This window comes from Protobothrops mucrosquamatus, unplaced genomic scaffold, assembly GCF_001527695.2.
Source record: "Protobothrops mucrosquamatus isolate PMUCROS unplaced genomic scaffold, P.Mucros_1.0 scaffold2076, whole genome shotgun sequence".
Lineage (NCBI taxonomy): Eukaryota > Metazoa > Chordata > Lepidosauria > Squamata > Viperidae > Protobothrops > Protobothrops mucrosquamatus.
The window spans coordinates 61,924-78,683 of NW_015388180.1; the positions used below are offsets into that span (position 1 = coordinate 61,924).

The following is a 16,760-nucleotide window of genomic DNA, read 5'->3' on the forward strand; positions in this document are numbered from 1 at the left end:
AAAATTTCATTTCATTGGGACTTGAATATATTGATCAAAGCTTCTTTGTTTCTTTTAATTTAATTGTTATAGATTTACTGGAAATTAAGTAGTGATTCTGATACTACCAATGATTTCACAACTGCGAGCGGTTCTGTTGTGATTCCTGATCTACAAAGGACTTCAGAAATTGTGATTTCCTTGTTGCCTGATGATATTCCTGAAATAGATGAGCATTATGAGGTGCAGCTGACTTCAGTGGAAGGAGGAGCTGATTTGGATCTGGAGAAAAGCATTTCTAGATTCATGGTGGTTGCAAATGATGACCCATATGGAGTATTTGTTCTGTATGGTGAAAAACAGTCAGTACTAGTAGAGAAAGATCTCAGCCGACATATCCAGATTAATATTTCTCGGCATGCAGGAACTTTTGCAGATGTAATTGTAGAGTACCAAATTTCATGTTCCAATGAAGAAAAAGTAGTCACACCAGCCAACAGAGTGGGAAAGCTACATGTTAAAGCAGGCTCCAGTTATGGATTGAAAACAGTGCCAATATACACCCAGGTCTGTTATTTCCCTCCCCACTGAAAGGTGCTTTTAAATCATGAGTGTGATGTTTTGTAATTGAAAGCAGTATTTTCTGAGCTGCATTTTTTATTAAGTCTTGGTTTTAATTTAGAAAAGTAGAAGATTCCCATTTTAAGGTACATGAAGTAAAATGTACAGTACTGAGTGAATGTTCCTGCACATGCAAGGTTCTTGAGAAGCTGCTGTTTGATGTTGAAAGACGTATCTCAAAAATATTATCCACAGTCCCTGACAATAATGTGTATCAAAGAAGTTGGCTAGGTTGCATTTCCTTAGCCTGTCTAGGTAATAAAGCTTAAAGAGGATCACAATATCTAGCTGTGACTATATATTTCAAAACAGTATGTTATAACAATATGATGCAGTAGAATATGACATGGTACTTACAGATTCTAAATAAATAATTTTGATAAAGTTAAAAATTGGTAGCCTTAATTTGCTGGTATTTTCCATTACTTCCATTGCTTTCTATTAACTTTGGGGGAAAAACTTGTAAAACTACATGTCTAAATAAGTCCTGCTTGAATAAAACCTTTTAAAGTCTTATTTGAATGCTTTATCTGTAGATGTTATTTTTAATTACTATGTTTTGTGATTATAATTTTCCAGGTATTTATTTCCCCTGACATGAATTTGACCTTGGAACTGATCAATGTAACCTTAGCTAATATTAGTGCCAATATTGCGCCTAAAATATTAGAGACAGCCAGGTTGGTCTGTTTTCCAATTCCCAAAGAAGCTGCCAATTCTCAGGTAACTAGATTTATAATTTCTAACAACTTAACAACCAGTGGAACACATTTTAGTTTATTAGACTTAAGTGGCTGACAGATGTTGAAAGATCTGAATAAATTATTTATACTGTATTATAAAATCTGTATTTTTTTTTTATTTCTCACTACATATTTGGGGGCAAATGTATGTTTTTTGCATCACCATTTTTCTGGGAGGATGCAAAATAGAAATCTGGTAATTCCTGGCTTACAAATTATATTAAACTTCAGGTTATTTTAACTAGGTATTATAGAAAAAGCATCTATTATACTTAATTTCTGATTGTCATTTGTTTTATATTATATTGATATATATTTGCTGGTGAATTAAAACAAATATATGTTGTACATCTTAAGCAAAGCTTAAAATGTCAAAATACAGATTTATTGCACAAACAATGCATATTTCTAATACCAATAGCAGTACTCCATATGCAATTATTCAGTGCACATGCCTATAATTTTAGTTTGGTTAAACTGTTGCCATAATTTCTAACAAAAACAGTATTTTCTTTATTTTATAGGTTGCCTTTGATTCTATTATCTTGAGACTTATAAATATTACAGCAGGAACAACTAAAGCTCTTATAACTCGTAAAGGAACATATGGCTCCATTGTAGTATCTTGGAATTCTGGATATCCACCGGGGCTTATTCCGCTGTACCTTCACCAAGGCAGTATTATACCAGCCTCTGGTAAGTGCCATCATTTTGCTATCCTTGGGGACAGTAGGACAGTTCAAACTCTTTGATAATAAAGAGAGGGTAATAAAGGAAGAAGAAGAAGAGAGAGAAAGGAAGTATGCTCAAGTTTCAAGGGAATCATTTTACCATGAACACTTTTTGTACCCTTCAATTGTTTTAAAAAATGTTAAAAAAACCCAACCCTTGATTATTCCCTATTTGAATTTGGTTTATCACTATCTTTTCTTAACCCGTTTTTTCCTTAGGAAAGTAGATAGTTAATTGTTATAATCAGGGTATACTTTATTATAGCTTATCATAACTTGATGTTGTGTAAAAGGTTTGATTTCTGGGATGTATATAGTGTAACTGCTTTATCCTTTCCTTTTAATCTGCTGCTCAACAATGAGTAAACCTGCATTATGAATCAGTGTTAAAGGGTCTTTTCCATCACTTCCTTTTGGTGCCTGTAGCATATCTATATAAATAAAAATGTAAATGTTAGTTTATTCAAAATCTTAAATCTCCGAAAGTTCTTCACCGATTGCTTTGAAATTTTGACACAACGTTGCATTTGAATACGCGCATGTTTTTATATACTATATTATATAGATGTCACACCTGTGACAGGTAAAAACATGCTTTTTTGAAAAACAGCACCATCTGTTGGACGTAAAAGCAACACACGCTACGATTTTACCATTCCATTTCAATGTTTCCGATTTACGATCCATTTACGATTTCCAAATTTCCAATTTTACGATTCCATTTCAATGTTTTCGATTGCATTGTTAAATTGAATTTTCATAGATTTCGATTTATTTTCATTTTGATTTAATTATTTCGTGTGACATTGCGTTGGAATTGATGCACAGACAATGGAACAACAAAAAATATTGTATACCCACAAGCATTGTGAAATTAAACATATTAGAAATGTGCGCTTTCTCTTTTTTTTCTTTTCCATTTAACCAGACTGAGCCACAGCAACACGTGGCCGGGTACAGCTAGTTTATTAATATAGAATATAACAAAATATAGAGACCTTCAAATAGAATGACTGTGTCAAAAGAAAGCAAAGGTAGTACCAATAGTAATAGGTGTCCAAGCACCACTTGGTCACCATCAATATTGACAGACTCATCATCAGTCAATTGCAAATGGCAGCTTTACTTGAAATAGCTCACATATTGCAACAATACCTCTAATACCATCAAACATCAACACCTGCCTATCCCAAGTCCTTGGAAAGGACTCAATAGGTGGATAAAAATGCCAAATCCATTTTGAACATCTGACTAACTATGTGACGAACCATAATTTATTAAATTTGCATGCTTCCTGACTGGCAATAGGTCATGATTTAATACTATTGCTCTTCAACATTCCAGTAGCTTTCCATCCATCTCTTTTCCCTTTTCCTTCCAGGCACAGTTATTTTTTCTCATGGTGAACAAAACAAAACAGTTTTATTGCAAGTTATTCCAAATGCAAATAGTCCTGAGGTGTTTGCTGTACATCTGGCCGCTGTGCAGAGTAATGCATCTGGTGGGGCTTGTCTAAGGTAAGAAAGCTATCACTCAAGTTGAATATTTGGTTCATGAGCAAATACAATAAGGATTCCCTACCACCACCACCCATTAATTAATTGACATTCTTTATTTCCTTCTTTCTAAGAGTTATCACATATCTGGACATATTAATAATTATGGAACCAAAATACACAATGACTAAACTTATGAACTGGTATCTTCACACATTTCTAAAATTGCTTCTTCAGTCTGAGCAAAGTCTCAGATGGACCCAATATACTAAATGGATATGTCTATTGAAAATGAGTTAAAACTGTCCTGCCTTTATTTTCCCACATTCAAATGTCATATATTTGTTTTTATTTCAGATCAGATTTCATTATTGCTGAGATTGAGCCAATGGGAGTCTTTCAATTTTCTCCTAGCTCAAGGAACATTTTAGTGAGGGAAGATGTGCAAACAGTCAAATTAAATGTACAAAGACTTTTTGGCTACCAAAGCAACCTCACAACAGTGTTCTATCAGACCACTGCAGGAAGTGCCAAATCACTAGAAGACTTTGAACCTGCTCATGATGTAGAACTTATTTTTGGATTCCTTGACACTAACATGGTATTGGAAATCTTGGTAATTGATGACAGCATTTCAGAGGGGGAAGAATTTTTTTTTGTGAATTTAACATCTGTGAATGTTTTAGATGTTCAGGACCTTAATCCAGCTTGGAATCCACGTCTGAATCCAGAATTTAGCATTGCATCAGTTACTCTATTGGCCAGTGATATCCATTATGGAATTTTAAGTCTTGGACCAACTATTATTTACACTGAAGAAGACAGCAATAACATTGCTTCCAACACTATTCTAATTCATATCAGAAGGTCTCAGGGATCTGTGGGAAATGTCTCTGTAAATATAAAAACGTTTGGTGCAACAAATGCTCAAAGCGGAGCAGATACATTTCCTTTTGAAATTGTCCCTGTGGTTTCTAATCTTACCTGGGCAATCGAAGGGGCAGACTTTGAAGAGATGGCTCTGTCTGTCACGTTATTGGATGGAGAACGTGAAAGAGAAGTATCTATCAAAATTCTTGATGACGACGAACCTGAAGGGGAAGAATTTTTTTATGTTGTTCTTTCTGAACCTCAAGATGGAGCTCAGATTACAGAAAGCATGGATGAATATGGATTTAAAGGTTTTACCACAATAATTATCAAAGGTAGACATATTTATGTTGTTTTAGTATATAAGCAAAATGCTAAGAGGAAAGAGAGTTTCCTTATAAAGTAAAATGGTATTGCTATGGAAATAATAACTCTAAGTAAAAAAAACCCAAGTCGGTGTGTATTTCAGAGTTCGTAATATAAATTATATGCATTCTCTCAGTTATTTGGACCATCATTTTCCAAGTACATGTGACTAAAGAGGAAGAGAATTCCTGATAAATTTCTTGCCTTTGACAATATAGATTTAAAATGGAAACAGTGGTATTTGCATGTTTTATTGTTGGATGTACTAATAATTGAGGGGAAGGGATTATGATGATAACAGTGTAGAATTCATATAAAGGATCTGTTGAAAAGATCAAATTTATCAGATCAGTTTCATGTACTGGATAATATAAACGAGACTTTTCAAACGGAAAGTAAGGGCAAATAAGGACAAGTTCATTAAGGAATATGGATCTGAAGTTGATAACTAAGCATTTTCTTTGGGTTTTAAATTCAGTTCAAATGATAAAAGCATATATATATATGCTATTGCATATTAGAAGCTTTGTATTCTAGTAAATCTTGAGAACTGCTGCAGTGATGCTGAATGACACTTATATTCTCTTATATTAGCAACATGAAATACTGTTCTACTTATCTCTCCTTGTGTGAGGGATTCAATTCATAAAGGTTATGTCTGAACAGAGATTTTAGATATCAGTTACCTTTTTTTAATAGACTGGTGTAATTTCTATGAATTAGCTAGCATCTGAGTTCGTCCTGGAAGATAATAAAAGTTCACTTAAACGTGTTACATATAAGATCAGAAATGCAGGCTTTCTATCAAAAATTATGTTTTTTTAAAGCAAGAAATTTAGCAGAGACTTAAATAAATCTTTATGAATCAATTACTGTCAGAAGCATCTGCAGATTCTCATATTTGTCAAAATAATGAAAGAAGCACCACAGTGCAAGCTCCACATCTTTGTGACACATGTGTGACACATGACAACATGGATGGAAAAGTTGCAGGACTTGCACTGTTATTCCTTAATGCTGCTTGATCATCTCTCCTTACCCAGGAAAGGATTCTGATGGTTACCATTTTTGTTAAGGTTGTAACTGCCTAAGCCAATAATTTGTGAGCCATGTACTGTAGCTCTTGCTAAAATAGCAAAGCAGACAATGGAAAAGCATTTCAAATTGTTGGTAGGAAAATAACACAAGCACCACTTAAAGAAGACTATATGTTTCTTACTGATATATTTCCAAAAACTGGTAAAGGAGCCCTTTTATTGTCCCTAGTGCCTTATATTAATATTCTATGTTATGAAGATACCCAGTTGCTTTAAAATAACTGATGTTTCAATAAGCAAATGCCATTATGTCTGTTTAGTGATTATCATATCAACAATATTTCATCCTACTGTATCTTAAAACTCACTGAAGTATACTTAATGTTTTAATTCTGGTAGTGTTAAATAGCCCATTATTTTATATAAAAATACAGTTCCTCCATTTATATTGTAATAGCTATTCATTCCAGGTGATCTCGTGTAATTATCTCATTTTGAGAAATAATTTTTAAGGAATTGTACAACATAATAATTTACTTGCTTTTTGATACTTTGGAATGATCTATTTCCCATTTAGGAAATGATCTTCAGAATGGAATACTGGGATTCAGTGAAGAAACCCAACATGGTCTTGTGCTTGATGAAGATTCAGAAAAGAGGAAAGTGGAACTCTTTGTCATCCGACAGCCAAACAGGTGCAGGCAGCAGCTATCTTCATATACTGTAATGCGTTGTGTTAAATCAAGGATTATAATTGTAAGCAGGATAGGTTGTGATTGAATCTTAATATGAAGCCTAGACATTTAGAAGTCCCAGAAGTTTACTGCAAACTGGAAAATTGCTTCATAAATTTAGAATACAAGTCAATCAGTATATCAGAACTGAATAAAAATGAGAGAATTAAATTCACCCTAATTCATACACATAATAGCTGACAGGTTAAATTAATTTCTTTGCAATGTGCACATATTTACTCTTTGGTGCTTTCTTCAGGAAATTAATAATGTCCTTTTTTTATATTTTTAAGTGCTGATCATATAATCCTTTGTATTATAGTGGTAAAATCAAAAGCAGCCCACTACTATATCAGGTCATTCATGTTATTATGAAAAATTTGATTTGAGCAGTCTTTTCTAAACAAGATTTGAGATTTAGATCTTAATGTTAAAAAAAATGGACTGTCACTTTTAAAATTATTGTTTCTATTTACCCTAACAATTTATGCATGAGACGTGTGTGTGCTCACCTTACCCTTTCTGGCCCATGCTATGCTTCTCATGCATCTGCAAGCACACTCTTGCCCCCTTGCAGAGTCCACTTAGCAACATCCAATTTATTTGCTTGCTGGTCTGAGACTTACAATTTCCCACTGGCTTCCCCATTAACTTGTTGTGGAAGTCGCAAGAAGTTGCCATGCCTAATGATTATGGGATTCACTTAATGATGGCAACCTGGATTGTAGGGATTGCCATTGCTAAATGATGTGGTTGTGCTTTATGACTTAACAATGGAAATAACAGGGTAAACATTGTTCATTTTTATAAAACACAATTTTGCTATGGTAAGCAAAAGAACAAAATGAATGTGAGGGTAAAGATTTTTTTTATGTCTATCTGCATCAATGCAGTGATTTTGGTTTGCTTTGTTAATAGGGCTTTTGAAGATGTGAAAGTGTCTTGGCGTGTGACTTTTAATCAAACATCAGTTGTCCTGCAGAATAATGGCACCAATCTGGCAAATGAACTGATAGCTGTTACAGGGGTTACTACTTGTAATGCTGGCCAAATACAGTGCATAGTTTCTATTGAGATTCAGTCTGATAATGTGAGTACTTATAATGAATTAGTCATCTCTCCTAACTACTTTTCCACAAATATACTAAAATGTGTGAAATAATGAGAAGCTGGAGAATATTCCTTGTTTTCATTATCATATTATCTGAGCTATTGGCTGAGAAGCAGTAAACTTTTTTATTTAGGAAAGAATCCTCTATATTGGATCTTCTCTTTTGTAATCTATGTGAGATCCCAGCAGTGGGAATCTGTCCACTAATCAGGTTTTGTGCAGAACATTGGAAAATTGTAGGATTTTAGACATTGTACTGATACTTGTTCCTTTTTAAGTAGCATTTATATTCCAAAGATCAATAATTTTTAGAACTAACTATAGATAGCACAAAAGAGATTTAAAAAAAAATTCTTTCACAAATTTGAAGAGAGCAAATTTTCTAATTTTTCTATGTACTTAGAAAAAAATATGAAAAGTTATCAATTGTACTTGAAACAAGTTTGAAAAAAATTAAATTAATTAATATTTTTCCCCATTGAAGAGTTCATTTATGCATGTGTACTTTCCCAGAATAGCTTTTAATGATTCACAAACAAATTATATGAATGACAGCAGGATTTCTATCCAGATTCCTAGTAACAGTTGTTTTTATAAGGCCAAACACATAGTCCTATGATTTGGAAAGCTCGCTGCACAAAATATAGCAAAATTATACTAGGGAACATTTTTTTTAAATTATATATTTCCTTTAATTGGAAAATGTGCAGTCCTTTGATTGTCTGTTTTGATTATCAGGTGGCTGAATCTGAGATCTGCTTTTTTGCTGAACTCTATGACGTGGGGGAAGGAGCAGCTTTAAACGAGAGTGCCAGATTTGCACACATTATAATTCCGGAGAGTGATTCTGTGCAGAAGGATCTCATCTACTTTGCTGTGGGGTCTCGTCTAGCTGTGGCCCATATGAAAGCCACTTCAATTCGACTCCAAGTGGTTAGAGATTCTGGTACAGCATTTGCTATCTCAGTTGACTACAGAACTCAGGTAAGACAGACACATGAGTATACCTTGCAGTACCGTATTTTCCGGCGTATAAGACGACTTTCTAAACCCTGAAAATCTTCTCAAAAGTTGGGGGTCGTCTTATACGCCCAGTCGTCTTATACGCCGGAAAATACGGTATATCTGGATGTCATCTGATGAAATAAACTGCAGCTGCGGCTCGCAATAACTAATGCCTTTTTAATAAAATTCCAATTTTAGACTTCCATTTTTTCACAAGAGTATATATTTGGTGATGCCCTTATTTCTTCTCTAATTAAAAAAAAATCTCTCATACAAAGTATTTTCATATTTATTCTTTGTTGAATAGTTGCAAATTAGAATAGTGGTTTGTAATCGCCTGATAACTTTTTCTCTTCCTAAATGTTAGATAGATATTTTGCTCTGAAACAAGTCAAGGGTATATTTATTTAATAAATGTTTGCCTAAAGCAGGGGTAGTCAACCTTGGCTCTTTTATGACTCGTGGACTTCAACTCCCAGAATTCCTGAGCCAGCTGGCTCAGGAATTCTGGGAGTTGAAGTCCACGAGTCATAAAAGAGCCAAGGTTGACTACCCCTGGCCTAAAGGCTAGTTTACCTCTTTTATTCATAGGGAAAAATAGTGCCCATTTGAAATTCCAGAAATTACAATTGAAATCAGTAAGCTGTAGATTGCATCCAACAATGGCAGTTCTTTGAAAACTTGGTGCACATATAGTTGTTTGGATTTAGGAGAAGTGGTTTCAAAACCTTCCAGCAAAATTACTAATTTAATTTATAAAATAGTCATTCTCTTATGGCCCTAGATGACTGAAGATGTCTTATGAGTGAACAACAAAAATTGAAAAATAATTATGAACTGGAATTGAATGAAAAAAATAATTGCAAAGTTATTTTGTTCAGAATAAGTAAGGACATTTGTCACAGTGGGTCAACTCCCTCTTTCTGAATTAGGAAGTTGCAAAAACCCTCTAGCATGGTACCAAATAGATGCAGAAAAATTGCTGTCATCTGATGGTTGTCCGTTTTTGTGCAGCTAGGTATGGTAGCTAATTCATTTTGGATTTCCATGATGGATTTTCCAGGTGACAATGTAAAACAGAATTAGAGTTTGTTAAAAGCCTATATTTTTCCTTTCTTATTTTAATTGAAGTTACTCTATCTTTGATTATTGAACTAATCATTGGTCCTTTGTGAATTAACTGCTTTTTGCTTTTGCCAGTTCCACCACCCAAATGGAAGAGGTGGTGTCTCATTTAAAATATCCAGGAGATTTTTTTTTCTAGCTTCCTTGCTAATTCATCACTGTAAAACTTTTAGCCAAGGATTAGGTTAGCAGTGTTGTTTAACTGAAACCTGGGATATAGATTGAAAATTGACAAGCCAGTACAGGTTTTAGGTGGTTTATTTTTTTTATACCCTGATATTCCTAAAAATTATTCTAGTACTGAGAAAGAACTAAATCTGGATTCAAATAAAATATAAAAATGCTGTGATACTGAAACTCACAAACAATAGAATGGTTAGAAAACATTATATTACTTGGGCACTTTCTGGAATTCATTTCTTTTAAGCATTCCTGTGTTATGCTAAATCTCTTTATACTTACCAAAATCAGGGACATCTATACCAAAATGCAGATAATCAGTTAAAGAGGTAAGGTGCCCATTCAGCAAGGTACCTCTCCCTACATCTTTCTATATGTTGCAGTAGTATTTTGGTATGTTATCTTCCATCATTATCATTTCAAGGCCTTTTTTATTTTGTTATCGCAATTAGTCCTCTAAGTGTTAGGCTTTCTCCTTCAGTCTGATCTTGACTCTCAGATCTTTGTAGATAGCATTAGTTATTAACCTGACACTTCAAGTGGTGTTTTCTTCCATTTTATCTGTATTTCATATAGCCATTAATAGAGCCAGTGTGGATACTTGACATAGTGATCAGACCATATAATTTCAAGGTCCTTGTGTCTTTTTTGTCAAGAATTGAAAGAGTTGTCATTTTAATAAACTGCAGAGAGAAATTGTATTAATACCCCTGCATTTTCCTCTTCACACTGCATAACCCTAGTGGCAATTCTATGGCAAGTGTGTTGCTTTTTCTGTATTCCTCTTTGGAGATACACTGTCACTAGGATTAAATCTGGAGCTTTTCTGGCTGAACATTGGTAATTAAATATAGCTGTCTACATCTAGATAGGTAAAGTATTCAAGATTTTTATTAGAGTTAATACATTATTCTACATATGTTAAATACAGGCTTTTGCCACAGAAAACCACCTTCCATGGTATCCCACAGAGAAAGAACCAAACAAAAAGATAAATAATCTGTGGCTTGCAATCTTTGCAAGATGAGCTTATTGAAGGCTTTAGATTTAATCATTCATAATGCCAGAGCACAAAATTAAGTAACTTCAGTATGTAGAGGACAAGAATATATAGTACATAATTCAGCTGAGTTTATATATACATAAATTCAGCTGAATTATGTGCTTTCTCCTCTTATCCCCTCTTATCTCCTGGCCAGTTGTTCTTGATGATTATAAGTTAATAACTATTATACTATTATAACGTATTACAAACTATATTTTTACCTAGGTGCATGTGCACTACAAATATGCCAACTGAACATAAGCATGTAGGGTCTTTTGACACTGAAGCATGAATATGTAATGGAAATCTTAGGGTGTAGATATAGGTTGACTCTGCTTAGTTGCTGCAGGGTGAGGTGCCATTCTGAGTTGGTAAATGACCTCCATGTTGCTAATTCAGGAAATTTCCCTTGATCACTATTGGGCAAGTGACTAGCTGCTGAGTAGCTAGTAATACCCTATGATAATACAGATAGATGATAAACTGGTGAAAAATAACAACTGTGTATGTTTATAAAATATGGTTCCAGCTTTCTTTTGCTCAAGTCCTGCCTACTGAAGGACAGATAATTTAAAAATACAGTCATATCATCTAGGTATCAAATTCAGTCTTCATCTCTTGCCTGCCCAAAATGATGCCTAAAGCAGTTTATTTTAGGCATCACTTTCTCCTTGGAATTAATACTGTTCTGTTAGTGAAACCACAGGGGTACCTAGTTCTTAAATCATTTTACCAACCATTGTGGACAATTTAAAATTTTGAAAATTCTCTTACTTGATGATACAGCATTTTTTTGCCAGAATAGATCTGGGCTAAATATATGGGATTCTAGAACACAATGTTACAGAGTCTCTATCACTTACTGGAGTCTTTAGAAATGTTGATAGTTTGAAGCAAATTTGTTCTGACAAATTGCAACATAATTAATTTTTTACCTAGACATTTATTTCCTGATTTCCAGGAGCTGTTGAGACCTGAACCTTTTGGTCGTGTAATCATATCTCCTGCCATTTCCGGACAAGATTTTATTGCATCTGAAGGAACATTGTCTTTTGAATCTGGACAGAGAAGTGCTCTACTAAGTATAGTACTCATCCCAAAGAGTGGATATCTGAATTTATTTCCTAAGCGCTTCCACGTTATGCTGTTCAATCCTATAGGTGGTGGCAGAATTGATAGCATCTATGGTATTGCCAACATCACCGTTGTCTCTGATTCAAACTCCCAAGCAATCTGGAGTCTGACTGATCAGTTGTTTCAACCACTTGATGATATTATTTTGAATCCAATCCTCCAGCATTTAAATATCCAAGTAGTCACAGAAAATACAGAAGAGCAACTTGCTGCTGTGATGTATATCATAGATAAGGTCCATATCTTGTTCTCCCTTCTGCAATAATTAAATAATTTCTTAGAATTATTTAATAATTTCTTAGAATTAGGAAATCTTAATCTCATTTTTTTTCTTTGAGAAATGAAGCCAGAATGGTAAAAGTTTTGACCCAATGATTGTTTTGTTTCTAAAAATAGAAATTGTCTGCATTATTGTATATAGGATCCATAAGCAGTATTTGCTTACTTAGATGAAAGTTGCTCATCCAAATGAGTAACTGAACTGAAGTGGAATGAGCAGATGATATACAATGTCAGTGTTAAATTCCAATACATTGATCATGACATAAACTATCTTCACTATGTATTCAAAATTAGTCCTCCATGAAGTTTTAGATATGGCTATTATGTAGGGGAAGAGCTCTATTGAAATCAATGTCAGTTACTCTCAGTGTTTATTAAGGATGCTTTTATTTTATGTTTGAAATGCTAAATTCATCAATTATTCCAGTATAAAAGAATCAAAACATTTTAAACACTGAACACTTTTTAAAAAATTTGCTTCTCAAGGTAATATCTGAAGGAGAAATACAGGCACTCACTGATCAAAACAGAAATCTTTTGTATGAAATCCTCTGTGCACTAGCTAATCCCAAACGTAAGGATACTCGAGGCTATAGCTTCCTTGCCGATATTACTGAGAAATTTGCTTTTTCTCTACCTGTTGGTGAAAAGTGTGGCTCACAGGGTGAAAGGTATGGCATTTTCTACATATATACTGAGTTCATAGTAAAGTGATAGGTTAAAGATTAGTTGCAGGTCTGTGTATGTATCTTGGTATGCAAATAAGCAAATTGTTCAATATATCTAATATCCTATGAAGTGAATCCTTTAGCACTCAAGATCAGGATCACTTTTTTTTTACACTTAAGTGTTGAACTAAAGTCTGAAGATAATACTAATAAATTAATATTTGATATATTATTCATTTTATTGCCAGTGAGCCAATACATTAATAATATGAGCAGCCATGAGCATCTACTTCACATTTTTCCTTGCAGATAGTAATTTTCTGATTACTTAGCTTGTTGTTACTGTTCTTGTTTAACAGAGGTAAAACCATCCTTGACCATTGCCCTTATATTGTAATTACATCCCATCACTGGTATCCACAACAAATCAATGGGCATAGATTTGATGGAAAAGATGGGGATTTCATTAGAGTTCCTGACCACTTATTGGAAGTTTCTGCTTCATCCCATTCTAATGATGCAACCTGTAGGTTCATTCAAGTCACTGAATACAGTAGCCAACAATGGTTTACAGCAGATGGTAGAGGAATTGCCCTAAAAAATAAGGTAATCTGTTAAACTATGTATTAGATCAATATCCTGTGAGTTTTGTTTAATTAGAAATGTCAAAGTTCCTTATGTGGTTGTTCCAATCATCTTACATCCAAGTACTCATTTTTTTAATTTTACTACTCTTATAAAATGGGATTGCTTTTGTTTCATTTATGACATATTGGATTTAAAAATATTTTAATGTAATTTCATCTGAATCAGCAGCCATATTAGTAGCATCCTTCTGTTTTCTAACTTGAATGGCTTCTCATATGGTAGTTCATAACATCAAGTACATAGAAAGTAGTAGGAATATTTGCTTATAGTTGGTAAAAAATATGACTTGTGTAGAATACCAAAGAAAACTGTTGCTAGATGAACATTATTCTCAAAGAAAAGATTGAGCATGCATCTTTTTAATCCTGCTATACCTTGATTCTCATTATTTGTATAATGGCTTTTCACTGTCTCGTTGCCTGTGATAGCATTCTGGGCCTATCTTAGTGTTGCAAGAGAATCTGCTGCCAGAATCTGTAAGGCAGTTTCACAGATGATTAGAGAGCCATTTCTTTCTACTGACCTAGCTATCAGTTTTTACAACCTCAACTGCTCTGTCAGAGACACATTTATGAACCTTACGTAAGATAAGATGAAAACTATTATTGAGAAAACGCTAGATTCTGATTTTGAGTTCCATGAGCAACTCTGAGTGATTGTGTGGATTTTTAATGAGACATGTACATGAGCATCCATTGACTATCTTAAAACATTTTACTGGGAAAAAATTAATTGATTTGTACAATTTAGGATGATGCAGTGCTGCAGATTCAAAGGAAAATATGTGATTCAGAACACCTGTGGGAATGCACCTGTCAGGAACACCTTAAAACATCTGTGTTTTCTGGGTTTGCATAACTGACCTCTGCAGCTGTCATACTATTCTAAGAAAAGACACGTTTGATTTAAGGTGTTTTTGATAAATGCCATATGGATGTCATCCATATCTTGAAACACATTCCTTCCTTGGAATCCAAAGTGCTATCCAGCCTTAACAGAATTACTTTCATGCTTCTTATTTCGGGGAGAATCCATGTAGAAATGTATGTACATAATTATAACAACAAAAACTTCTATGAATGTAAAAGGATGCAATCAACAGTTGGACTATTGCAAGTTTTTATACGAGACTACCCTTGAAAACCCTTTGGAAGCTGCATCTGATTAAGCATGTGGCAGCTTGGATTGTTATGGCATACCAAAGTTCACTTATCTAACATCTGCATGGCTACAGCTGTGTTGGCTATCAGTTTCCAAACATAATTCAAGGTGCTTTTCAAAAACCATAGATAGCTTAGAGCCTCAGGACCTGCCTGCTGCAAGGGGAATCACCTTATCTACCGGTAGTAAGATCAGGGAGAAGAAGGTACATTAAAGAAATGGCATCTTCAGGGACTTCATTCTCAAGTCTTCTCAGTGATGACCCTCTTCACAGGACTGTTCCATCTCTGTTAATTTCAAAGAGCATTAAACATAGCTCTTCTGGAGATAAATAGACTAGATGAAATATTGACTGCCTACAACGTGTGAATTCTTTTTATTGTTTTTGGAAGAATTTTTCTTAGGTTTTTGCTATTTTTTTGTTATTTCTAAATTTTAAACCTTATGAATTTAAAGAGGTGGTAAGCTGCCCAGAATCTTAGTAAATAAATAGTTTAAATTATACGATTTTACACATGCTTAATTTATATATCTCTTAAGATTCTGAAGATTGCATTCTTAAAATGAACTAATAATATTAAAGACAACTGGTTCTGTAATATGGCATCCATAAGATAAGGGTTCAAATCTTCTTGACATATTGTCTGAGATGGAATTGGGGCCTGTTTTTTTAGAAAGCAGATCCATCTCTTCAGAAAAGCAAATCTTTGCATTATGAAGTTATAGTCACTGTATCTTTGGAAGGATAAAGGGGAAGTATTTCAAACTGATACCTAATAGTGATTTGTAATCTTTTAAAAGGTGTTACTGCTTGAAATAAGATAGATTTGAATATTTAGTGCAAAATAATAATCAAGAATCAAGAATCATGAATGCCTATCTTTCCCATTTCAGGTTTTTTCAATGAGCGTGAAGGGACAGAGTCCAGTTCAGCTAAAAGATAATAATCAGGTCATCTATCGGATTTATTCAACAGACAGTCATATAATTCCTCATAAGTCTTTGTGTCTTCTTTGGAATCAGATTGCTGAAAGGTATATTTCTAATTCTTTGTGTGCTTGTCAATCACACAAACACATACATATATTAGTTATATGCTGCTATGTGGATGTAAAGTGAAAGAGGGTGTTTCATAGAGGATGTGAGTGTACTCAGTGCATCTGTTGGTACTTCTTTAAAGAAACTGTGCCTTTTCCTGGGCTCATACAATTCTCAGAGTTCCAAGAACATATGGGGGTGCTGACATGGTGAAACAAGTTTATTGGAACCTATAATGCCTTCTCCTTAATGTGTTCCAGGTCTTGAACAAGTGCCTTCTACATGGCTACTATATAAATTCAGGGAAAGGTGGAATTTCATTAACAAGACACAATCAGGTTTCTGCTTTGGTCTGAAAATGTACACATAGACATGTAATGGTTCCTGTACATAGTGGTTTATATACTTTTTAAATCCTGATCAAGATTTGACATGTTAACCCAGTTAAATTCCATATGTTTGAGTTAATCTGTGAGGCATTGGTTGATAACCTTCTGAGAAAATCTGTTTTAGACTCAGGTCTCAGAAGTCTCCTACACCCTTATGAAATTATGCTTTCCCGTAAAGTTTGGCATCGATCTGATTAAATTCTAAACTTGTCTTGACTTTATAATCCTTGTGGCCAATCATGCATTATTCTAGCTAATAAATTCCACAACACAAGGAACTATATTCTGGTTTACAAAAGCATTTTGGTTCTGTTATAGATCAACACAATTCTTATAATGTTTGTTTACATTTTTGACATTATTGATCAAGTTGAGAAATAACAAATTAACTGCCAAT

The 16,760-nt window shown here is 33.9% G+C and overlaps 1 protein-coding gene across 1 annotated transcript in view; it reads left to right on the forward strand.

Moving 5' to 3' along the window:
• Positions 1-16,760, forward strand: part of LOC107294753 (adhesion G-protein coupled receptor V1-like) — a gene marked incomplete at its 5' end in the record, with an annotated part of 172,964 nt that overhangs the window by 61,020 nt on the left and 95,184 nt on the right. Inside the window, 12 exon segments of the mRNA XM_015824010.1 lie at positions 73-546; positions 1,180-1,323; positions 1,868-2,039; positions 3,456-3,591; positions 3,928-4,775; positions 6,421-6,538; positions 7,496-7,667; positions 8,427-8,672; positions 12,005-12,412; positions 12,946-13,130; positions 13,487-13,733; positions 15,831-15,970. Of these exon segments, the coding sequence (XP_015679496.1) occupies positions 73-546; positions 1,180-1,323; positions 1,868-2,039; positions 3,456-3,591; positions 3,928-4,775; positions 6,421-6,538; positions 7,496-7,667; positions 8,427-8,672; positions 12,005-12,412; positions 12,946-13,130; positions 13,487-13,733; positions 15,831-15,970 (3,290 nt within the window).